The sequence below is a fragment of the Xylona heveae genome (genome assembly GCF_001619985.1).
Source record: "Xylona heveae TC161 unplaced genomic scaffold L228scaffold_4, whole genome shotgun sequence".
Classification (NCBI taxonomy): domain Eukaryota; kingdom Fungi; phylum Ascomycota; class Xylonomycetes; order Xylonales; family Xylonaceae; genus Xylona; species Xylona heveae.
Genome location: NW_017264196.1, coordinates 625,419 through 647,522, shown reverse-complemented (window position 1 = coordinate 647,522; position 22,104 = coordinate 625,419). Strand labels below are relative to the sequence as shown.

The window sequence follows — 22,104 nt, the reverse complement described above, 5'->3', positions numbered from 1 at the left end:
CATTTGACCCCTTTCGGTCAAAATGGTCGGCTACGTCTTATTTCTCAAGTTCTTTTTCTGTCCGTTCCATGGGGGCAGAATCTACACCCGTTCTTCGGCTTGGATTTGGTTTCATTGCTCACTAGCATGCATTATTTCCATTCGATTTCGTCGCCGTTTATTTCTACGGCTTACATATTTCTTTCTCTCATCGTCATCGTCATAATTATATCTCTGGTTGGGCTTTCCTCTGATGAGCGTCTGGCCCTCTCTTTAAATAGGGCTATCTGGCTTATACAGCCATATAATAATAGTATATCTATATTGACTTCCGAAGGTGCATTCGAACAAGCATGCTGGGTCTAGCGCCGATTGCGTTGGTTTCTATTGACGCTTTTGATCCATCTTCTTGTCACATCCATCTAAAGTCGTAGAAACGAGTGTAGAGCCTCACAAGTCGGGTTACATCTCTGGTGACATGCCTTAGCCCCAAAATGTGATACAACCCCGCGTAACTTTAACTAAGTGGACGGTTTAGTGACAACCAGGTTTAACTGGCTCAAGTCATTCATACGAGGACTTTAGGTAAGGTCTCGGGTCGGATCTGCGGATAATGCGTGCCAGAAATGGTTTAGATTGGTAGCTAAACCCCGAGGCTAAGCTTTGCAACACGCCTCCGCACGCCACTACCAGACTCCACCACCTGCCACCACTCCCGCTCTGCTCTTCGGCAAATTCAGCCCCCAAACAACGTTCACTGATGGGTTTCCCGTAATGACGAACCTGATTGGGTGGGTTTAAGGTCACACATGGTGCTTTCTGACGGCAGCGAAGAAGAAGTCACCATCATCCTGGCTGGTGCATAATACTCGAGTTCGTACAGCTCGCCGATTTCAGGATGTCAGTCCAGCAGAAACGAGACGCACTTGCACGAGATGATATTAACAGGCATCAAGTGGCGACTAGCCTGTGATTGCGGGGTCGTCAAGCTTCTCTTGCAAGGATGCGATGCGATGCCGTCTTCATTTTGTGATCAATGTTTGGTCCTTTATTGGGCGCTTCTCGAGCATCTGACCACCAAAGCCGGCCTCTCCTGGACTCGCACATGGTTAAGCAAGCAAGCGCAAAACTTGTTGCATTACCTACTCCTTTGGGCCCTCCCGGCTGTACAATGCCCCAATTTCAAACGCACAAAGCACATCAATGCGCTGCCTTATGATTTCAAAAAGGCCTCGTACGGTCTCCCCGGTACCCTTGTGTTCCGGTGCTTCTAGTACGCTTTCACAACTCGCCAGTCTCATATTCAACTAAGATCTGTGCGATTGGTCATCTCATCGCTCCTGTTTGATCTTGGTAAGGCAATTGGACCGCGATTGCGCAACCTCATTTGGTGGGTTACCATTGTCACTATCCGCATCGTCTTATTCATCAATGACTGCGTCCAGCCATGTTGGCACGGAAAGTCAAGCATCCGGCCGTCAGGGGTGCCATATGGTGGCTTGATGGCTTACTCGCTGCCAGTCTATCGGTTTTGGGCATATCGCGGCACGGCCGCAACCAAGCGGCTAATATGCTCTTTGATACGAATCACTGATGGCTCCAATCCTAGCTTACATTGCACAAGACTTGTCAGGAAGACAACATGATTGCCTGGAATAGAGCCAACTATTCGTCAGATATGATAAAGCAATCTTTCGGGTTGCATCGAGCGTCTGACCTGTTTCAATGTCCAATCCGAATGGAATCATTCAAAGCTCGGACCGACCCAGATGATGCGCGAATTTGGGACAAACACGCAACAAGCATTACGTGCCAACTGTTCCTCCGTGCTTATCCACTAATTTCACATTATCCTAATCATAGCAGGGATTCTGCAAACCTTTCGAGAATCAGCGACCACTCTCCCCAAAATAAGCATTGCTAGACTGCAAAATGCGGGGTTAGAGCTTCAGGGTGTGACAACGTGACTGATTTTTCCGTCACAACACTGCATGCTTTGATTTAATTCGGATTAGGGGGCTTCATGGGTGAAGCGGGGAGGAGATGGCCGTAGCTTACAAAATCCTGGGCAAGACCTGAAAAATGGGAATGTCTGTTTCTTCTTACTTGTGATGAGCGTTGTTATTGTCGACATTTCTTATCTCTTTCTTCGATATTCTTGCCGGGCACTTGTATCCCTATCACCATGGTCGGACTGGTCAAGTCGACCGCAGTCAGTCAATCTGTCGTTGGGCGGACGAATGCAGAAAAGCGCCATGGAATCCTGGGAATGCTCCAGAACCCTTATGTCTTTGCGACCTGTACGTTTGCATCTCTAGGATGTATGATGTACGGGTATGATCAAGGAGTCATGGGTCCAATTCTTGTCATGGAGAACTTTCAAGCGCATTTCCCGTCACTCACCGGTCCTACTATCCAAGGATGGCTTGTCTCGGCGCTCGAACTTGGTGCGTGGGCAGGTGCACTTTTCAATGGCTATTTGTCCGATGCAATTTCTAGAAAATACAGCATGATGGTTGCAGTGTTTATATTCACACTTGGCACTGGCTTTCAATCTGGCGGGCAGAATCCGGCGATGCTTTTCGCGGGTCGTGTCATCGGTGGCATCGGCATTGGAATGTTCAGCATGGTCATTCCGCTCTATCAGGCCGAGATAGCTCCGCCTCAACTTCGTGGATCACTGGTCTCATTGCAGCAATTGTCCATCACCATCGGAACCACCATTGCTTTTTGGCTTGACTATGGATTGCACTTTGTTGGAGGCACCCATTGTCGTCCGGCTGGTGTCGATCCCGCCGCCGTCTACCATAAAAAGGTTTTCCAACCATATGTTGCGCATGGTCACACCTGCGAAGGAGAGAAAGCAATTTCGTGGAGACTTCCATTGGCTCTTCAGCTCATCCCAGCTTGGATATTATTCTTCGGAATGTTCTTCTTGCCCTTCTCCCCTCGATGGCTGATGATGAAGCACAGGGACGAAGAAGCAATCGCATCCCTTTGCAAGCTTCGTCGCCTCGATCGGCAAGATCCGCTACTTCATGCCGAATACCTTGAAATCAAGGCTGCCGTCGCATTCGATGAAGAAACTGAACAGGAGCTTGTGGGAGCGGGTGGTCGACTTGCACCATGGAAGAATCTTTTTCTCCCGAACATGCTCAAGCGGCTCGGTATTGGTTGCTGGATTATGATCTTCCAACAATTCACGGGTATAAATGCCATCCTTTATTACGCTCCTCAGATCTTTACCAATTTCGGTTTCACTTCAACTACGATCACCTTGCTGGCAACCGGCGTCACCGGCATCCTTCAGATTATATTCACCCTGCCATCAGTATTCTTCCTAGACAATTTTGGACGAAAGAGCTTTTTAATTGTTGGAGCAATTGGCATGTTTTGTTGCCATATTGTAGTGGCTGGCATCGATGGGAAGTACGAAAATGATTGGAAGGGTCATAAAGCTGAAGGGTGGGTCTCAATTGCGTTCATTTGGCTCTTCTGTGTTAATTTCGCATACTCTTGGGGACCTGTCGCCTGGGTGCTGACGCAAGAGATTTTCCCCAATTCTATGCGATCCCGCGGTGTCTCAATTGTTGCATCCACCAATTGGATGTTCAACTTCATCATCGGACTCACCACACGTCACATGCTGGATTCGATGAAATACGGGACTTATATCTTCTTTGCCATATTCTCAGGCGGCGGAGGCCTTTTTGTTTGGCTTCTTGTTCCCGAAACGAAAGACAAGACTCTCGAAGAGCTGGACATTTATTTCGGGGCAGCCGAGGAAAGCATCGCTGCTGCTGACAGAGCAAGAATGCAACGAATCAACGAGCGGCTTGGGCTCGCCGGTGTTGAGCGACCGGAGGACCTCCTAGATGAGAAGGCAGGTCCTGTGGCGGCCCATGATGAGGTGCGCTCTTGAAGAGATGATTATGGAGAGAAAAGGCCCTGAAGCCGCATTGGAACTTAAATAGCCCAGTTAGGTCCATGATGTCACCCCAAAATTAATACTAAGACCGGCTGAGCGCTCAGTAGTCTTGAAATGTCAGATTCGGCAAGGGGAATGACAGCGGCACAGGAGAGCATTATGATTAGTGAGGCTTCTATCAATCGTTTTCGTTGTATCACAATGTAATCTCATACGCTCTGTAATAAAGGTCAAACCATGGTCGATAGCCCTGTATTGTGAAGTCGATATGGAATTCATAAGCTTCGATGTAATAAGTCGTCAAGATAACGAAAAAAAATTGACCTATCCGAGCCACTTCCCCGCTTCTATTGCTTATCTTCCCCTCTCGTGTGGCTTTCCTATCTCTAGGAATAAGCAACAAAACAAGACGGGGTGCAATATCCGAACGCGTTACAGCACAAAGGGGATTTGTAAAGCTTGACAGACCGAAGGACGAGCGAGGGGAGCAAGATGGTACACGTGATCACTAACCGTATTAGTCCCATCGATAAGGATTTCTTCCTAACCGAGTCGTGATAACTTTCGACGGCGCGAGGGCGGCGAATGATGCGGCGTCTAAATAATATGACCCTGGTTCCTCGTCCAGCTCCATCATACCATACATTCAACCATAAGTCCTTCGTATCACCGAGATAACACGGACATTTTTATATCATATCGAAAATGTCGTTTTGAAGGGTCTCAACCGTGCGCTTCTCCTCGAAAACCACAATTTCCTCTTAAAAAATGATCTTTCCGCGCCAATTTCGTCCCGACTAACAACCCCGCGATTCACTTCAATGGCTACACCGTCCAGCCCTTCTTCGGGCTCGTTCCAATCTTTTGGTCAACTTTCTGAGGGCTCAAGGACAGTTCCAGGATCCAACAGTAGAGGGAAACCGAGAAACAATGACATGGAGTCTTCATCAGCTGCAGCCAAGCGGCGATGCGTCAGCACTGCTTGCATCGCATGCCGGAAGCGAAAGTCCAAGGTTTGTCTCCCAGCAACCTCCTTGCGACCTCTTTCACTTTTCTAGTGATTAGAATTCTTACTAATGCACCATTTACTAAATAGTGTGATGGCAATACACCCAGCTGTGCAGCCTGCGCATCAGTGTACGGAACGGAATGCGTTTACGACCCGAATTCGGATCACCGGCGAAAAGGAGTCTACAAACGAGATATCCACAATCTCAAGACCAAAAACTCGACACTACAGACATTGATACAAGCGATCTTAAATTTCCCCGAGCACGAGGTCCCAGAATTGGTCCGGCAAATTCGAACCTGCGAAAGTCTCGACGATGTTGCCGAATCCTTACTCGTCAAAGAGCACGCCTTGAATGACCAGTTGGGCGATCCGGACCAAAGTCCTCGTAGTGACGACAGTAGCGCCGATTATGTTACATTTGAATCGCAATTGTCTCAAAAGATGGGAGAGTTGAGATTGGAGAATGGCTCCGTCCGATTCTTTGGAGGAACGTCAAATCTCCTGCATAGTGCCGATTTCGATGGGGATGAATCGGCATTACACACGCCAGATGGAGAACAGTTTCCAGATGGGCAAGACTCAATCACATCGTGGTCGAATGTTTCTTCTGACAAAGAACTGATCATTCACCTCATCAACATGTACTTTACTTGGCATTACGCATACTTTACCACACTCTCCAGGTCACTATTCTATAGAGATTTTCTGAAAGGCAAGCCATCTGGGGACGTCCGGACAAAGTCGGAGTACTGCACACCACTCTTGGTTAATGCGATGCTGGCCCTTGGCTGCCATTTTACTTCATGGCCTGGGGCACGAGCTGATCCTGAAGATTCTGCGACCGCCGGCGACCACTTTTTCAAAGAAGCTAAACGCCTACTCATGGAGGACGATGAGTTAGAAACGCCGAAATTACCCACTGTGCAGGCTCTAGCTTTGATGTCGGTACGAGAAGCTGGTTGTGGTCGTGAAGCTAAAGGCTGGGTGTACAGTGGAATGAGCTTCCGTATGGCGTGTGATTTGGGGCTCAATCTTGACTCTGGGGGTATTTCAGCCAACAAGAATTCAAGCCTTGATCCGGCGGAGGAAGATGCTCGGAGAATAACATTTTGGGGATGCTTCCTTTTTGACAAGTTAGTGGTTCCATATTGATCCCGTTTGTTTCACGCTGATCTAACATATGAAATCTACAGGTGCTGGTCTAACTATCTAGGCCGCCAGCCTCAACTTGTCGCATCTGCCATAACGGTGCCTCATTTTGAGGTTTTCCCAGATGAGGACGCTGCCATTTGGTCCCCATATACCGACAGTGGGCCGATTGCCGCTCATGCTCAGCCGTCGAGGACGCGAGCTGTCGCTCTTCAGATATCCTATCTCTGCGAAATAAGTAGCGACATTATAAATTTTTTCTACCATCCATCGCGTCTGGAAAAGCCACCAGGCAAACAAGCAGAGCTGAAGAAGCTGAGTGAAGTTCATACAAGACTGGAGGCATGGAGAAAGAACTTACCCAAAGAGATGGAGCCCAGAGAAGGTGCTCTGTCCAGTGTGTTGGTCATGCAGTAAGTAAAAGTAGATTTTCAATTAAAACTTGATACCCGGCTGACCTTCTATTCCCAGCATGTTTTTCCAGCTCTTATTCATTCACATGTTCCGCCCCTTCCTCAAGTACAATCAAGCGACCTCACCGCTCCCAGCCAACGTTTCGCCACGGAAGCTTTGCACACAGGCCGCGACAATGATCTCGAAAATAATGCGGCTCTACAAGAGGACCTATGGACTCCGCCAAATTTGCAATATCGCAATATACATTCTCCACGCGGCCTGCACAATTCACATGCTTAATCTACCCGAGAGGAACGCCAGCCGGGATATCACCTACGGGCTCAAACATGCCGAAGAAATGGCTGAAGGGTGGCTCTGCGCTCGTAAGACGCTGAGCATTCTCGACCTCCTCGTGAAGAAATGGAATATCGAACTCCCCGAGGAAGCCTCTACTGTTCTTCAAAGGGCCGCTGGTCGGTTTGGCTTCCGACAATCAGGCACTGGCAGCACCCACCAGTCTCCTTCTATCAAGAACTCTCCAGTTAGCACCGCCACACCCGCCACCATCAGTGAGCAGCAGTCTTTAGCCGTCCCGCAAGGCACATGGCAGGATTCATACTTTCAGTCCTACCCAAGCGGCTTCTATCAAGGATCCGCAGCATCAACAGCATATGCCAGCGCCGTTGGCACGCCAGAGACTTATCAACATGCCACACTCTCACTCCCGCCCCAGTCGGCCGCTGAACTTCAAACCCTCAACAATCATAGACGCTACTCAGCAAATGCTGCTGCCAATCCTCATCAAGACCACAAACACTGGATGGGAGCGGGCGCAACAAACACAGGGGCGACACGAAAGCGACAGGCTTCTCCTGGCACTACACCCGCTCAATCAGGCCAAACTACCCAGTCAAATAATTCTCCAACCTTGCTGTTCCATGACGCTGGCGCCATCGCAGAGGACAGCCAGGAATGGCTGCTCCGTGAACACTCTGCGCTTGCTATGGGCTTTGGCAACTGGACTGGCGCTGGTGCTACTTCCGGGGCAGAAATGGATCCTCCCTTATTTGGTAATGAATCTACGGGCGTTTTTGATCAATCTCATAGCACTGGCGGCAATACTCAGCAAGGATGGTATTTTTGAGCGGGATTTAGTATGTTTGGGTTTCAGCTGCTTGTGGATTTCGGCTTTTTTGGGATTTTCGCCATTTTTGGATCTACAATGGTTGGTTTGGATTTGTTGGTATGACTTGGATGTATAGAGACGAAAGCGAGGGCGTTCTGTTTTTACTTTTCATTTTTGGTTGCTGTTAGATTATATCACCGTTTTTCGTCGCGGATGCGGATACTGTTGTTAGGGTTGCTCTTTTTTTTTTTTTTGGCGAAGCGACGGAATATGGGTTATAAAAGTTTACAGTCTCTCTTTTCCTAATTCCCCTCCCTTTTAAATTTTTTTTTTTAAATGTATATTACGAAACGATTTTCTTACTTTGTTACGATTTACCTTTCTATCCATTCTTTACCCTTCTTACCTCCTCTTCACCCACCCATTTTACACTTTAATGCCCGTCTCGTTTTCCTACGGATTCCATGGTCCCCATGGGAAATGGAAACGAAGAAAAGAATGTCAAGTAACGTTAGCACGATAGATGAAGAGCGGGTAGGGGCCACCTTAATCCCTCCTCTGCTTCTATATACTCCAAAATACCTACAAAGCTATAAAGGAGACAAAGTATGTGTATTGTATTATTAACGATGTTTTTTGGGAAGAGTGATTTATTTATTTATATACGATGCATGATGTATGGTGTAGAGACAACACGTAAATTGGTAGATGAGTAGATGAATAGATGTCGATGTTGTGTCGTGGATATTCTGGGTAGATCACATACGTACGTAGGTACATTTTTTGGCGAGGCATGAGTAAAAATAAAAGAATGGATAATATAGAGATGGAGGATTCTATAGAATTCATATCATGCCATCGTAATGTGCACTGCAAAAACTTGTAATGCGCAGGACGTAGTGACGAGCAAGGTCTAAAAACGCGTGAGACTTAGTAAGGGCGAGGCATAAAGATAAATAAACAAGACTACAACTAATACCGCTCAATGATCCAATCTCTACGAACAACAGGATCCATGTCCATGAGTTTCTCATGCTCGGCCCTTTTCACAGTGAGATAAGTCGCGACGGCCTCTGGGCCCATGGCTTCTGCGAGTTCCGAGTCGCTCTCGAGACTGTCAAGCGCTTCGTCCATGGATAAGGGGATTAATTGTGAAATGCCCAATTCATCTCGTCGCGAGGAAGTCAGACCTGCTGGGTCTTCGACGCAGTCTTTCCAGATGAGAGGTTCGCGCTGGGTGACGCCCTTGAGTCCGGCGCCGAGGAGGGCAGCAAGGACAAGATACGGATTCGACAGACCATCGACGCACTTGATTTCCCAGTGCGAGTCTTCGATTTTGCGCAGCGGGGTTTCGCGGTTCTGGGTGCCCCACGTGATGAATCGACCGCCAGACCAGTTGCCGTCGCCGAGTCTACTGTAGCTGTATTGGTTGGAATACGTAAAGGCTGCGATGGCGCGGAGGTGTTTCAAGATGCCGGCGTAGAAATGCTCGTATTGGTCTGGTGGTGACATGGATAAGTGAATGTGCGCGCCTGTGCCGGCAGCATGGACTACTGGTTTGGGGAAGAGAGTAGCGCGGAAGCCGTATTTTTCGGCAATTGCTGAAATGGCCTGACGCGTGGCGATCAGAGCGTCAGCGGCTTCGAGAGGTGGGAGGGGTCCTGTGATGAATTCGTATTGGCCGGGGCAGTTCTCCGGGTGGAATTGTTGGAGGTTTATCCCGATGGATTCGAGGCATGCGAGGATCTCTTCGAGCATGTCCATGGTTTTGCTGTCCTCGAGTGCGCGCGCAGCGGACCATGAATGGCCGTGGCCGGTGATGATGGAGAATTGGGTGCAATTTTCATTATCAAGTGAGCGTTTGAGAAAGACGATTTCGATTTCGAATCCAACGAGGAATGATAGACCTTTATTAGAGGCTTTGTCTATGATTCGACGGAGAACGCTGCGTGGACAGTCGCGCACTTCGTCGCCATTTGTGTGGCGGAATTCGCATTGAGCCACAATGGTCGATGAGCGCTGTCCGCGTCGTAAGGAGTCGAAACGCGGGTATAGTTTATTCTCGCCAGAAGGGATGAAGCCTCTGACCATCTGGTCGTCTTGGAGCAGACCGAATGCGCATTGGACAATGCCGATAAGTGTCTCGTTACGAAACATGTCGATGGCGCGGTTGATGGGCAAGATCCGGACACGAAGTGTAGCGGTGTAGTCCAGCCACTGAAGCCAAATGAATTTGATATCGCGGTGGAGCTTCAAGTAGGCTTCCAAAAGACCCAAGTTTTGGGCCCATGAGCTTTGGCCAGATTGGAGACTTGGAGACTTTGATGGTGCGCTGGGGACAGGAAGCAATTTGAGCTTGAGATTCAAGTTATAGAGTTTGTTTGAGGTATTGAATAGGATATCCTGAACAATTTGAGTCGCTTGGCGAACAGTGAGCACATCGTTCGAGACATAGTCATGGAACACCTGTCGGAGACGAATGGTCAGCGGGCAAATCTTCAACAAATTCTACGAAGGGTGGGGGGATATTACCTGTTGCATTGCCTCTCGAACTTGAATGACGGCCAACAGATATGTCTCAGGATAGTAATGACCATCCGTGCTCCAGGTTAGTTTCTCCGATGGGCAGAGTTCTAGTGCATCTCGAATAACCCTTCCTTGACCTTCCTGGCTGATCATGGGAAAGACTTCGCCAATATCCATAAAGACATTCTCATAGACGGTAGCTAGATATGCTGCTTCCTTGGTAAACGGATAGCTAGCGTGCAAAAGCACAAAGTTCACCGACGGATAAGCCTCAATGAATGATTGCATGTACGATGGAGATGACCGAGAAAAGATCAAATCATTGTCTCCAAGGCCAGTGTGGAATTGAAAAGGTTTCTTTCCATTTTGGTCTGCAGCTTCTGAGAGAATTTGGGCAGTGAGATGAACAAAATAAGGGCCAAGCTTCTCATGTTGCAGGCGGGATGCCTTGGCAGCACCTGATTTGGCCGCTTGAAGAAATGATTCCATGGCTGCTGAAGGGTCGATTTCTTGAAAAGGAGGAAGTTCAAGTCCAGTTCGATAACAAATGACTGACTTGAATCCGACAATTTCCTCCATCTTCATGAAGCGATTCATAACTAACCTAAACATGAGGGTCGTGCGAAGCACAGTTTCTTTGACATCAAAGGACGACTCCTTTGATACATTGCGTATACACTCCTCGGCGATTGATTCAATTCGGACGATCCGCTTGCAGTTTGACCACGTTAGTCGACTATGCCACTCATATGGGTGCACGGCATCCCCGCTGAGCCCATCATCGATGAGCACGGTTTCAATGCCTTCGAAGCACCTTTTCGCCCAGGCCTCATAATTCTCTTTTCGCTTCTCTTGAAGGCGGCTTTCGACTGCATCCCACGTAGGCCCACAATTCAAAATTTCTGCGAGTTGTCTCACGGCACGTAGATGCGCAAGTGTGGAAGCTGTATGCTTCAAAGCCAGCCCGGCAGCTTCAGTAGTGATTGTAATGAGCGAAGAGTTTCCAGCCCCATTGCCAAGAAGCAGATTGTGAGCATGATGGTCAATGATTGGAGTTCTTTGAATCGTGTCTACTAATTCCTCCATTTCCAAGATACCTGTCGACAAGATCGAGGGTTCTGAATATTATAAATTGAACGATCCTAATTTGGACTGACCAATATTAAGAGGGTGAGGTTATAAGAAGACAAGATCCTTGGAATTTAGCATGCAACAATCTGACAAGTGTCAATAAAAGAGAGGAAATTTAATGGCAGAGGGACGCAGATATATATTTCTAGAAACCAGTGCTGACATTGAGGTAAATTGAAAGTTTGTCTCAGGTAAGGGGCCACACCGAGCTCCACAAGCTTTCCCCGCGTTGTGGTGGCCCTCACCGATAAGAGGCGTTTCAGCCCCAATAATAGCGAGTTGTTCCACTGCCGGACGTGGGCGATTACCTGCAGCTGCGCGCCTGGATGGCATGTACAACAGTGGCCGCGGTCGGATGAGTGAGTTGCATCACTTCTTCATGGGGGCTGAAGACATGTCTCGAATGTGTATGTATAATTTGGATGACAGCGGACTTGAGGTGCGTAAATGACTGCTTGATAGCGAGTTGTCCAACTGTAGGGACAGCATCCCCCAGCATAGTTCAGTTATGCACGTCCATAAATGACTAGTGCGCACCAGGGCACTTTTTGGGTTGATGACGTCTGTGCGTATTCTCGCGACTTTAAGCTCCCGAATGCGATAGTGTTCGGTGGACCAAGCTCTCTGCTTTTCCCCAGAGATTCCACATATTATCCTTAGAGCCTTTTCACAAAAGCAATGTTAAGACAAATCAGACCATTTTTAAAATCAACTGGCGCTGGCGCCCTCAAAACATCTTGCTTGTCGAGAACCTTTCATTACTCCGCAAACAGCTCGGCGCAGAATCGAGTATATAATTCGTGAGTCCTTCACTTGTATCTTCCCTGGAGCCTCCATTATATTTCTCCAGTTGTCAGCCCTCTGCTCACAAAGTTGTATGAGTTGACGAAAAGGATCCGACATGAAGACGAATTCTCCTCTCTCCTCCTTCTATCCGCCAGCAACAATGTCCCCTTGGTGACTCTCTGGACAGCCTCATGGTGTCCTTCATGCAAGGTGGTCGCTCCCATGCTAAAAGACCTCATTGAGCGAGAGCGCGTGGGGGAGCAAGAAGGAGGAGTACATTATGCAGAAGTTGAGATTGATTCGCCTACTATTGGGGATTTGGCCATGAGATACATGGTAAGATGGCCATCAGCGTGAGGCAACGCAACTCATGTTGACAATTGCATAGATCACATCCCTTCCGACATTGCTATCATTCAGTCGAGAGGAGGCGCAAATGGAGACACGGGTCACCGCTTTAAAGGACCTGAAACGACCCGACTTTCTGAGAGAATGGCTCGAGGCAGAGGCTCGGAGAGGCGGTGCTGGAGGGAGCGGTGGCGGAGGACCATTTGGGTTATTTGGTCGATAAACGGTCCCCTCCGCAGCGCTAGAAGATAGAAGAGGCTTTACACATCTCACGGTCAGGATATGCCAGTGCGGGTTCCCGTAAATAAGCCATTGGGCCCTCGGGGCTGTCATTAGATTCATTTTGGCGAGACACACTCGTTCAATCTCTGCTGATGCATTGCAGCAATGAAAGGGGCGTGAGTCTCGCCCTCAAAATTTTATGACTTAATTGTCAAGAATGAAATCATATGTACAAGAAAGAAAAGTGGTATAGACATCCGAAACTGCGCCCATTGTTGTACAATCCCTCTAGAATCCATGCGGCCATTCGTCCAAGTCGGCCATCAAGTCGACCACCTCGTCGGTCGTCGAAGCATCAAGTGTTATGATTACATTTGCCCCAATCTATCTCAATCCTCGCTCCGTGATACTCTCCGCGATGTTATTTCCACTGGCGGTAATGATGTTTCTTTTCCTGTCGACTTGAAGCCTAAGATTTCTCCAACAAGTCCGCGGGGTTTCGGCACGGGACACTCCCGTCCACGAGGTTGAAAGGATACAGCCTCCATGTTTCCATCGAGATTGTCGGATGAAGAAGGTTCAGATTGCGTATTCTCGTCTGCTGGCGACATAGACTTTCTTCGCCTTCGCTTTTGTCCATTGACGTTCATTTCGCCATCCGCAAAGCTGGTTCGCGGTCCGGCGGGACATGGTAGGATATGGGGCAAGCCGACCACCGCAAAAGATGCTAGAAGAGTCGTCGTGAATAACGAAGTGGTCATTCGTGAGCGCGGATGGAGATGGGGAGGCATTTCGGGAATGCGGGCAGCTTCGAATTGGAAATGAGAGATATTCAACAGCTGTAATCTTAATTGTTCGACATCTGAGGTCGCTAATCCACCGGTCAGCCTCTCCATTGGCAAGCCATTGAGTCTGCAAAAGTCAAATTATCAATCCGGCATACCTATAGGGGCCTTAAGTAGGCGAAAAACACACCCAACAGTTGGCGTGGAGGGCGCTGTCTGATGAGAAAATGGAAGAATCGTGGTGTTGAATTTGCGGGGAGTCCAAGGTAAACGGAATTGATCCGACACTCATTCGCTGGTGGAAACCCGGGTCTTGGCATTTTTTTGGCGAGAAGCTTCCCGCCCGCAAGTGACAGCACTCCATCATCCTGGTTTTGGTACAAAGCTCCTCACCGATCAATCCTTCTTCAATCAGTTGTTTTGATATCTTACAAAAATGTGCGACTTTGCATGATACCCTTTCGCTCGTCTAGTCGGTTTCGGGTTGTTTTGCATCACAGATAGTTCGTCCTTGTTTTTCAGTCTTTTACGCTGCGGTTAGACGGCCTGGTCTTTTCATTTGGCAGGCAACAGGCGACTTGACGACATACCGCGAAACAACGCGCTTTCTTTGATTCCGATTTCACGCGCCAGCAATTAGAACAGCACACATCCTATAAACACCGGCTCCGCGCATTTGTGGATGATTCCTTTGATTATTTTCTGAGTTGCGGGCGAAAACAAATAAAGGCGCGGTGGCGCCTCAAGACCTCGGCCGCCACCAAAGGGAAAAATGAGCGACCTTGATAGGTATCTTAGGGCCCTTGACTGTGCACTATGATCTTAGCATAATTAGTGATGTTGTGTTTAGGGCGATCGCACAACTTCGCGCATGTCGACCAATACCGGAGCCTCAAGTTCGGGAGTTATGTTACAAGGCGCGGGAGCTGCTGATTGAGGAGGGCAACGTCGTAGGTGTTGATGCTCCCGTTACGGTTCGTATTCACACAATCCCGGCTTTGCGACTTGCACTGATGAATGGGTTACAGATATGTGGCGATATCCATGGCCAGTTTCATGATCTTATGGAGTTGTTCCGGGTTGGTGGTGATGTGCCCGAGACCAACTACTTGTTTATGGGTAAGGTTAATTTCGCATACTTTGTGCGCGACGAATACTTACCATTTTCAAAGGCGATTTTGTCGACAGAGGCTTCTACTCCCTAGAGTCATTTCTTCTGCTTCTCTGCCTCAAAGTACGATACCCTGACCGAATCACCTTAATTCGAGGAAACCACGAGTCGAGACAGATTACAACAGTCTATGGCTTTTACGACGAATGTCTGCGCAAGTATGGTAGCGCAAACGTTTGGAGGTATTTTCAAAGCGAATTATAAGTTCATGGTGCTTAGCTACCAGTTTTCTAACGATGTATTAGATACTGCTGTGAGGTTTTTGATTATCTGGCGCTTGGCGCCCTTGTGATGGGCGCTTCAAACACACTTGGAACGTCGACGTCTACCAGCACGAACGAGTCTGGAACACAATTGACCGAAGAGGAAGAGATTGAAATAGAGATCCTCAACTCCGCCGGTGATGTTATGAGCCGTATCCCGCGGAGTATGGCCGCTTCTTCGGACAACCATGAGACTGTCAATAGTTCCCCACTGAGCGAAACGAGCAGGGGTGCTCCTGCAAGATCCGGTCCTGTAGGGACTGGCGCCACAAGCGACAGTCTTGGATCAGTGGGAAATCCAGGTGGAGCTGTTCTCTGTGTTCACGGTGGCCTCAGTCCATTGGTAGAAACGGTTGACAAGATTCGCTTGCTAGATCGAAAACAGGAGGTGCCGCATGAAGGTCCAATGTGTGACCTTCTCTGGAGTGACCCGGACGGTGAGATATTTTTTCAGGCGGTTGAAATTGTGTAGCTATTTACTGATCGGTGCGCAGAAATCGAAGGATGGGGTCTCTCCCCTCGTGGCGCTGGCTTCCTGTTCGGTGCAGACATCGTCAAACTCTTTAACCATCGAAACAACCTATCTCTCATTGCACGCGCTCATCAGCTCGTTATGGAAGGATTCAAGGAAATGTTTGACGCGTCAATTGTCACCGTTTGGTCTGCGCCCAATTATTGCTACAGATGCGGCAATGTCGCCGCAATTTTAGAGTTGACCGAGGATGGTTCAAACGGCGGCTACATTCCAAGAGCCAACGGCGACGTTAACCGCACTGGCGATTTACTTGGCCCAGTGGCCGCAGGCGGACAGATATCTGGTCCTGGAAGGCGATACAGGGTCTTTGAGGCTGCACCGCAGGATTCGAGAGGCATGCCAGCGAAGAAGCCCGTCGCTGACTATTTCTTGGTTCGTACAAGAAGTCTAATTATCCTCTTCCTGCTCACCATGATCGCTAACCTTGAATCTCAGTAATTTGTATCACATTTCGGAGTTCCGGTTTGCAAATAGGGATGGCTAGCTGTGACGCCTACGAAACGGTTCTTTGTTTCCATTTTCTTTGCGAGCGCTCAAAATAGATATGACCATAACATCTCAACAATACATAATATCTCGGATCAGAGCAAATATTTCTCAAGTTTATCGCTTACATGCCGCCCGTTGGAGACCGCGGAATGGTTTCCGGCCCTGTTCCAGAGAAAACCCATCTAAACAGCCCCGACCCTATCAGCTCCCAAGAAAGCAGCTCGCCTCAGACTTTGATGTTCTACAAAGTTATACAACAAAAATCTGTTGTCCCCAATTCTCTCGAGCCCCCGTTTCATCGGCAAGATCAACAAATTCTTCCTCGCCGCGCGTTGCGGCTTCCATTGCCTTCTATGGTCTCTTGTCAGCCGTGGTCATGCTGCCATGTTGCTGCGCAAAACATTTGTCTCTTACCTCATCCGAGATTTCCGGAACATAATCCATACTTTTTGGCGTGAGCCACCAGAACACGGCTTTGCTACCGCACTGAATCAGCGCGAACTCAGGCAAGGGCCCAGAGATGCCACCGGGGAGTATGAGCACTCCGTTAGCCTTTATGGGGGCATGAGAAAAGTTGACAATGAAAAAGCCAACGCTTCTGGCGCCATCAGGAGATGTTCCTGAGAATAAACGAATATCCAAAAACGTGAATAATCTAGCTAAGATGGGCTCTTGGCCTGCAGCGCGGACCATTCGAAGCGGTTCGTCCAGCATTCTGGTAACGGAAACGTGGGAGAGAATGTTAGCAAACGCATCTTCCTTTAAAGCCCGGGACCACTGTTGTCCAATATAATCTCGGAATAGTGCAGTGAAGTTTCATTTTTCCTGGCTTACATCTGCAACGTGTAGTCTTCCCAGACTTTTTCTCTCCAGACTTTTTTCTCTTTCCAAGTCGCATCCGCGCCGCTGTCTTCCAAGTACGCAACGAAACCAACCAGGCTTTGGCTCTTCAAACGTGGCCCGTCCAGATCCGACCCATTCCCACTGAGCATTTCCTTCCGTATTGACCCACCGGATCCTCTTTCCAGCGCGACTATCTCGTCGAACAATCTTGCAACTGCTTCAGATGAAGAGAACCGCTGCTTAACCATGCTCAGCAGCCTTCCATCCCCTCCAATCACTTGTTTTCCCACCGGCGAAGGGAACGCGCAGTTTCGTGGAATCGGTCGGATGGAAGGTAATTTTGGAAATGCGGTTTTGAGAGACGATATGTCCCATTTCACGACCAACGAGGCATTGTTTGATGATGCGCCGGGCGGGTTCTTTGCGGCTGGTTTCTTGCCTTTTGCCTTGCGCTGCATTATTTTCGTTTTCCTTTGCGATCGACTATAATTTTTTTCTGGCGGTCGATTATACTGCGGGTATTGTCGATAAAACGTAACGTATACCGATACGGGATATGATCTTGGAGAAGCACCCTTGAAACCGGGGAAATGGCTGTGAGACGCAGTGATTTGAATTATGAGCCATATTCCTACGTATACCCTTACATGGATTGCGGTAATTTGGCTCTCGGCTTTTGCGCCTTTCTTTGTCTTAGAATTCATTGTTTGGTAATTCTAAGATTCCGGAAACGGTAAGATTGATGGACAAAGAACAGTGGGAAACACAGTATGCTAGGTTGTACTTTAGATGTAAAGCTATGTGAGGCATGATTCTTTTCGGAAATTAATTGAGCTTGCGGTTCATAATGAGGATTTGGTTAGAGTGAGAAATAATGATGCCATTGGAAATCATATTGTTTATGCTCCCACGGTGACTGATAAATCTTTAGTATTCTAGCTTAAAAAAACTTGCTTTCTTATTGCATTGGCAATTTTTCCAAATAATAATGATTGGCCACTTCCTATTAGACTTGTCCTTGTGTGATATTTTTTTTGCTAGTATAGTATTTCCTCGACAGCCATGGTGTTGGAGTTGGTCGGAGTTGATAAGGGTCCGATAAACATGGGAATAACGGTTAAACTGCGGAAAAAAACATCCGTGTTTCTACACGCGAAACACGAGGTCTATCGAGCTGTTCCACGACTTAACGCTTCGGCCTTTCAAGCCTGAAGAAATGAGATTTAATTTCCTAAGAGCTAGTCAAAATGGATGCATCAGATGATAGGGATGTCAAATTACAACGCGCTTCTGCGGATCTGCTCTCAGACATTGAACGTCGGCTGCCCAAGCTGCTCCGAAAAGATGGTTCCGTCAGACAATATGTCAGACATGGCAGCTTGCAGAAGCTCATAGATTTGGTAGGACTGTACTTGGTCACGAAATCGAAATTTCCAGCTGATCATTTTAATTTAGCTCGAGCCCTTTCAAGAAATGCCACAGCTGCTTGATCCGAAATTAGCTACTTTTGTCCCCGTGATTGTGGATGCATTTGTGGATTTTCTAATCCTCCACAAAGGCTCATATCCAAAGTCGGACAAGGTGAAAAATGATGCGATTCCTCTTCCACGGGCCATTTGTAGGCTTCTCTACGTGTTGTGCAAAATCAGGGGAGAAAAAGTGATCTCCCGCTTTTTTGACCATCGGCCAAACCTTCTCGAGCCGATGCTAGCAGCATTCGAAGCCTGGGGAAAGCAAACACGCCTCACTGGTGAAGATGACTCTCATCCAGCAATTGTACGATTGACATGGGAAGAGAAGTATATCATGCTTCTCTGGCTATCGCAGCTGCTACTGGCCCCTTTTGATCTCGCCAATCTATCTTCCGCGGTTGTTACGGCACAATCTCTTGAAGGACATGGAATTGTTTCCTTTAAGCTGCCTGATAACGTGCCATATATTGCAGTCCGCACACTTACATTGGCCCTAGAGCACCTACCGTCCGCTGGCAAAGAGCGGGAATCAGCGAAGACTCTTCTTGTCAGGCTGACAGTGAGGCCGGATATGAACAAGCTGGGTCTCTCAGAATGTGTCATCCGGTGGGTAATGGAAACTCTAACCTCCCGTGGAGACTCAAGCGGAACCAACCCATCCCTTTATGAAGCCGTGGGCATCCTTTCCTTCTTGGCGGGTGTCCTTGCGGCGGGCGAAAAAGGGATCGTAAGCCCATTCATTGTGCCCATATATCGCAGCGCATTTGCTATTGCTACGGACGATAAATCTTACGGCTACCTTACGGGCTCAGCTCTTGGGAAAAGGATGATAATCAAACTCCTTCGTACTATTGCCATCTTGACACTGCGTCCAGAAACCCGCTCTGCAGGCGGCATCTCAGAAGAGACGGTCTCAAGCATTTTGGAAGATACAATTGACTACTTATTGACGTCATTAGCTGCGGCTGATACGCCAATAAGATTTGCGGCAAGTAAGGCTTTGAGTCAAATCACATTACAACTCGATTCAGACATGGCAGCAGAAGTTGTTGAAGCAATATTGGGGTCACTGAACGAAGACGTTTTGGCAATGGAAGCGACGAGCTCATCAAATTCTGCTAACGACGACTTGCTTCGCCAGCGGACTATGAGGAAAAGTCTGGCTACAGTCAACCCAGGGCGATGGCACGGCTTGGTTCTCTCACTTGCACAGCTTCTGTTGCGTCGTTCGCCTCCTCAAAGCCAACTACCAGAGATTCTCAAGGTGCTTATGAATGCGCTGACTTTTGAGCAACGCTCAGCGACTGGTGTATCAGTCGGCGCGAACGTAAGAGATGCAGCATGCTTCGGGATATGGGCAGTTGTACGAGGATATAGTACGCAACAGCTTCTTGCAATTGACGTGAAAAGCATCGTCAGGTCCTTGAACAGTCAATCTGATATGACTGTCTTGCACGCTTTAGCAATAGAACTTGTTGTATCCGGTTGCTTGGACCCATCTGGAAACATACGAAGGGGTTCCTCGGCCGCTTTACAGGAACTTATTGGCAGGCATCCTGATACCATCATAAATGGAATACCTCTCGTTCAGGTTGTCGATTATCACGCCGTTGCCCTGCGCTCCAGGGCGCTAACTCAGGTTGCGTCCGATGCTTCAAGACTCGGCAAGGTCTACTGGGAAGCTCTGTTTAGAGCAATGCTGGATTGGAGAGGCATAGGCTCTCCTGACGAAGTATCTCGGCGAATGACGGCGAAAGCGATAGGACTTCTGTCCGAAATAATCGATGGTACAACGGCGAAGAGAATGTTTGCAGATATTACCTCTGTGCTTGGAGCATTGCGATCTACGGAAGTCGAGGAAAGACATGGACTTTTACTTGCACTTGCTTCTTTGCTAGACTCTGCGATCTGGCAAAAATATAATGATCAAAACCTTTCCGACGCAGAGCTCTCTTCATTGCTTGGAAGAGACTTTCCAAGTCAGATCCTGAGTCAGGTTTCTGCTTTGCCTGAAAATGACTTTGTTGCGTTCAGTAGGCGCCCTGAACTGACTGCGGAGGCATCATGTGTGCTTGTCTCTTCGCTTCTTAGAAGATGTCAGTTGCTACAACTCAGCTTAAGTGACGAGGACTTTGGTGCTTGTCTGCGGATCATATCCCTATCACTACCCAGATCCGATGAAGTGACCATCACATCCACCTCGACGGCCGCAAGGAATCTTTTCAGCGTCTTAAATTCGCAAAGGAGATCCGACCTCGTCAGACAATGGATTGATCTCCTTGTCAATGGGAAGAAGTCTGTGGTGACTCCCAGTGGACATCTTGCATCGCTTGGTGCTGTCTTTGCCCTTGTCTCGGGCGATAGAGGAGAGGGGCTCTCAAAAGATCAAAATGACATCCTCAATGCCATATTGTCTTACTGCACTGAAAATATAGCTGTTGAGTTTAGAGTAGCAGCACTGCAAAGCCTTCGAAACGGAGTAATCAAGAGCAAAAGTAAGCTTTCAAACCAGGACTGTCTATTTCTGCGCTAATCTTTATAGCGATCACATCTGCTATTGTTGATGCACTGCAAGCATCCCTTAGAGATTACTCTGTCGACCAGAGAGGCGACGTTGGATCCTGGGTAAGGTTAGAAGCTGTAGATGCAGTCTGCGAAGCGTGGAAGCACCAGCTGCTTTCCGATGCAGCCCAACGACTTCTGCTGCCTGAGGTTTGCCGTCTGGCAGGAGAGAAGCTTGACAAGGTTCGATATCGAGCCTGGCTATGTCTAAGAGAACTGGCGGCCCTACATTCTAGTACCCATGCTCTTAGCCTTTTCAATTGGTAAGCTATCCTCCATCCCATTGACTTGTCTATTATCTAACTGTTTAGTTCATCTCCGGACCTTGCATATGTCTCGACCGAGACTTACTTCAGTCAGCTACTTCAATTGCTTTTATCGGACATATGCGGGTTAAGGTTACCCTTGCTCGAAGGAATTTTTATCTCTGCTGGCGGAGGATATGAATCACTCCTTCGGGCGTCGCGAAACTCTCTTGCAAAATTTGTGTACGAGCTTTCCGTGGAAGGTGGAGGTTATAATCTGGTGGAATTTTGCAAAGATATCAACCAGGTGATAAAGACAAATCTCTCAAACGATCGGGTCCTCATACCTAGCCTCGATGTCGTCTCTTATCTCTTCGATACCGGCTCTCTTCAAAGAGCTTCGGAGGCTAGGGGAGAAACAGGGTAAGATGAAAATCTTCCTCCAAAAATTTTAGGACTTAATTTCTGACGAAATTCGCAGGTGGCGCGCTCTTTTATCGCTCGTGCAAAAAGCTCATTATAAATCTACTAACATGCCGAAACTATCCGCTGCCATACAAGTGTATGCTGGATTGGGTGAAATTCCGGCAATTAAACAAGAGTCGCTTTCTAAGTTGTTGAGTTTACTATTACATCCGTTTCCACTGGTAAGTACCAGGTCCGTTCCTACTATTGCCCTGATATATTTCTAAATCTGGGAGACAGGTTCGTAATATGGCGGCTGAAATAATATTCACGACACTGCTTCCGGATTCACAAGTCAATACCTGCAGCGCGGAGCTTCAGCGCACCAATTGGTCTGCCTCGCCAAAGGAGCTTAAAGAAAGAGTCAACAAGCTTAGAGCTGCATTAATAGAGACGCGATAACAAGTTGTATAGAATAGTTGTTAATTTTACTCTTTACAAATCATATAGACGAGTCATTAGCAAATATACCCAATGTTAATTACGTTCGTACACTCCACATATGCTTTTATGTCGTATTCGAGATGAAGGTTATCAAGGGGTGGAAAAAATACATGTACAGTGACGACAATACGTGTAGGGCTGGATCATACTTTGGCAGGGGTTAAAGATTCGGGGGTTCTGCGTTTGATGACTCCCTTGCTGACCGTACCGCAATTGTAAACGTCATT

At 48.0% G+C, this 22,104-nt stretch overlaps 9 protein-coding genes across 9 annotated transcripts; 6 read left to right on the top strand and 3 right to left on the bottom strand.

The window, feature by feature from the left end:
• Positions 1-426, top strand: L228DRAFT_246077 (hypothetical protein). Its single transcript, XM_018332318.1, has one exon. It carries the CDS (start codon positions 127-129, stop codon positions 343-345), a length of 219 nt encoding a protein of 72 aa, XP_018188875.1. The 5' UTR covers positions 1-126; the 3' UTR covers positions 346-426.
• Positions 427-2,164: 1,738 nt separating this feature from the next.
• On the top strand, positions 2,165-4,255 carry L228DRAFT_255680 (sugar transporter; the record flags this gene model as incomplete). The annotated part of the gene is made up of 2 exons (XM_018333893.1): positions 2,165-2,753; positions 2,835-4,255. The coding sequence occupies 2 exons, from the start codon at positions 2,165-2,167 to the stop codon at positions 3,899-3,901; spliced, it is 1,656 nt and encodes a 551-aa protein (XP_018188874.1). The 3' UTR covers positions 3,902-4,255.
• A 175-nt stretch (positions 4,256-4,430) lies between these two features.
• L228DRAFT_260161 (hypothetical protein) lies at positions 4,431-7,867 on the top strand. Its single transcript, XM_018334230.1, has 4 exons — positions 4,431-4,920; positions 5,004-6,052; positions 6,113-6,481; positions 6,540-7,867. The coding sequence occupies exons 1-4, from the start codon at positions 4,729-4,731 to the stop codon at positions 7,606-7,608; spliced, it is 2,679 nt and encodes an 892-aa protein (XP_018188873.1). The 5' UTR covers positions 4,431-4,728; the 3' UTR covers positions 7,609-7,867.
• Positions 7,868-8,562: 695 nt separating this feature from the next.
• Positions 8,563-11,692, bottom strand: L228DRAFT_282053 (glutamine synthetase/guanido kinase; the record flags this gene model as incomplete). The annotated part of the gene is made up of 2 exons (XM_018335950.1): positions 10,123-11,692; positions 8,563-10,056 (listed from the first exon to the last, which is right to left on the bottom strand). The coding sequence occupies exons 1-2, from the start codon at positions 11,200-11,202 to the stop codon at positions 8,563-8,565; spliced, it is 2,574 nt and encodes an 857-aa protein (XP_018188872.1). The 5' UTR covers positions 11,203-11,692.
• Positions 11,693-11,821: 129 nt separating this feature from the next.
• On the top strand, positions 11,822-12,798 carry L228DRAFT_108164 (hypothetical protein). The gene is made up of 3 exons (XM_018328925.1): positions 11,822-12,047; positions 12,141-12,369; positions 12,422-12,798. The coding sequence occupies exons 1-3, from the start codon at positions 11,926-11,928 to the stop codon at positions 12,602-12,604; spliced, it is 534 nt and encodes a 177-aa protein (XP_018188871.1). The 5' UTR covers positions 11,822-11,925; the 3' UTR covers positions 12,605-12,798.
• Positions 12,799-12,857: 59 nt separating this feature from the next.
• On the bottom strand, positions 12,858-13,626 carry L228DRAFT_108159 (putative alpha-1,3-mannosyltransferase). The gene is made up of 2 exons (XM_018328924.1): positions 13,547-13,626; positions 12,858-13,474 (listed from the first exon to the last, which is right to left on the bottom strand). The coding sequence occupies exon 2, from the start codon at positions 13,392-13,394 to the stop codon at positions 12,993-12,995; it is 402 nt and encodes a 133-aa protein (XP_018188870.1). The 5' UTR covers positions 13,395-13,474; positions 13,547-13,626; the 3' UTR covers positions 12,858-12,992.
• Positions 13,627-14,026: 400 nt separating this feature from the next.
• On the top strand, positions 14,027-15,883 carry L228DRAFT_108139 (putative serine/threonine protein phosphatase). The gene is made up of 6 exons (XM_018328923.1): positions 14,027-14,177; positions 14,239-14,507; positions 14,561-14,741; positions 14,805-15,259; positions 15,317-15,729; positions 15,793-15,883. Exons 1-6 carry the CDS (start codon positions 14,161-14,163, stop codon positions 15,793-15,795), a joined length of 1,338 nt encoding a protein of 445 aa, XP_018188869.1. The 5' UTR covers positions 14,027-14,160; the 3' UTR covers positions 15,796-15,883.
• Positions 15,884-16,095: 212 nt separating this feature from the next.
• Positions 16,096-17,147, bottom strand: L228DRAFT_267322 (hypothetical protein; the record flags this gene model as incomplete). Its single annotated transcript, XM_018334978.1, has 3 exons — positions 16,096-16,197; positions 16,261-16,561; positions 16,681-17,147. The coding sequence occupies 3 exons, from the start codon at positions 17,145-17,147 to the stop codon at positions 16,096-16,098; spliced, it is 870 nt and encodes a 289-aa protein (XP_018188868.1).
• Positions 17,148-17,916: 769 nt separating this feature from the next.
• On the top strand, positions 17,917-21,835 carry L228DRAFT_282050 (hypothetical protein; the record flags this gene model as incomplete). The annotated part of the gene is made up of 6 exons (XM_018335949.1): positions 17,917-18,089; positions 18,145-20,656; positions 20,704-20,986; positions 21,035-21,391; positions 21,450-21,615; positions 21,674-21,835. The coding sequence occupies exons 1-6, from the start codon at positions 17,937-17,939 to the stop codon at positions 21,833-21,835; spliced, it is 3,633 nt and encodes a 1,210-aa protein (XP_018188867.1). The 5' UTR covers positions 17,917-17,936.
• Positions 21,836-22,104: the final 269 nt, after the last annotated feature.

Bases quoted from the DNA above. Each gene is read 5' to 3' on its own strand.
- L228DRAFT_260161 (XM_018334230.1), top strand. From the start codon at position 4,729: ATGGCTACACCGTCCAGCCCTTCTTCGGGCTCGTTCCAATCTTTTGGT. The intron at 4,921-5,003 runs GTTTGTCTCCCA...TTTACTAAATAG, and splicing joins GCCGGAAGCGAAAGTCCAAG to TGTGATGGCAATACACCCAG. The intron at 6,053-6,112 runs GTTAGTGGTTCC...TGAAATCTACAG, and splicing joins GGATGCTTCCTTTTTGACAA to GTGCTGGTCTAACTATCTAG.
- L228DRAFT_246077 (XM_018332318.1), top strand. From the start codon at position 127: ATGCATTATTTCCATTCGATTTCGTCGCCGTTTATTTCTACGGCTTAC.
- L228DRAFT_108159 (XM_018328924.1), bottom strand. From the start codon at position 13,394: ATGCCTCCCCATCTCCATCCGCGCTCACGAATGACCACTTCGTTATTC.
- L228DRAFT_108139 (XM_018328923.1), top strand. The intron at 14,508-14,560 runs GTAAGGTTAATT...CCATTTTCAAAG, and splicing joins GACCAACTACTTGTTTATGG to GCGATTTTGTCGACAGAGGC. The intron at 14,742-14,804 runs GTATTTTCAAAG...ACGATGTATTAG, and splicing joins GGTAGCGCAAACGTTTGGAG to ATACTGCTGTGAGGTTTTTG.
- L228DRAFT_108164 (XM_018328925.1), top strand. From the start codon at position 11,926: ATGTTAAGACAAATCAGACCATTTTTAAAATCAACTGGCGCTGGCGCC. The intron at 12,048-12,140 runs GTGAGTCCTTCA...GTTGACGAAAAG, and splicing joins CAGAATCGAGTATATAATTC to GATCCGACATGAAGACGAAT. The intron at 12,370-12,421 runs GTAAGATGGCCA...ACAATTGCATAG, and splicing joins ATTTGGCCATGAGATACATG to ATCACATCCCTTCCGACATT.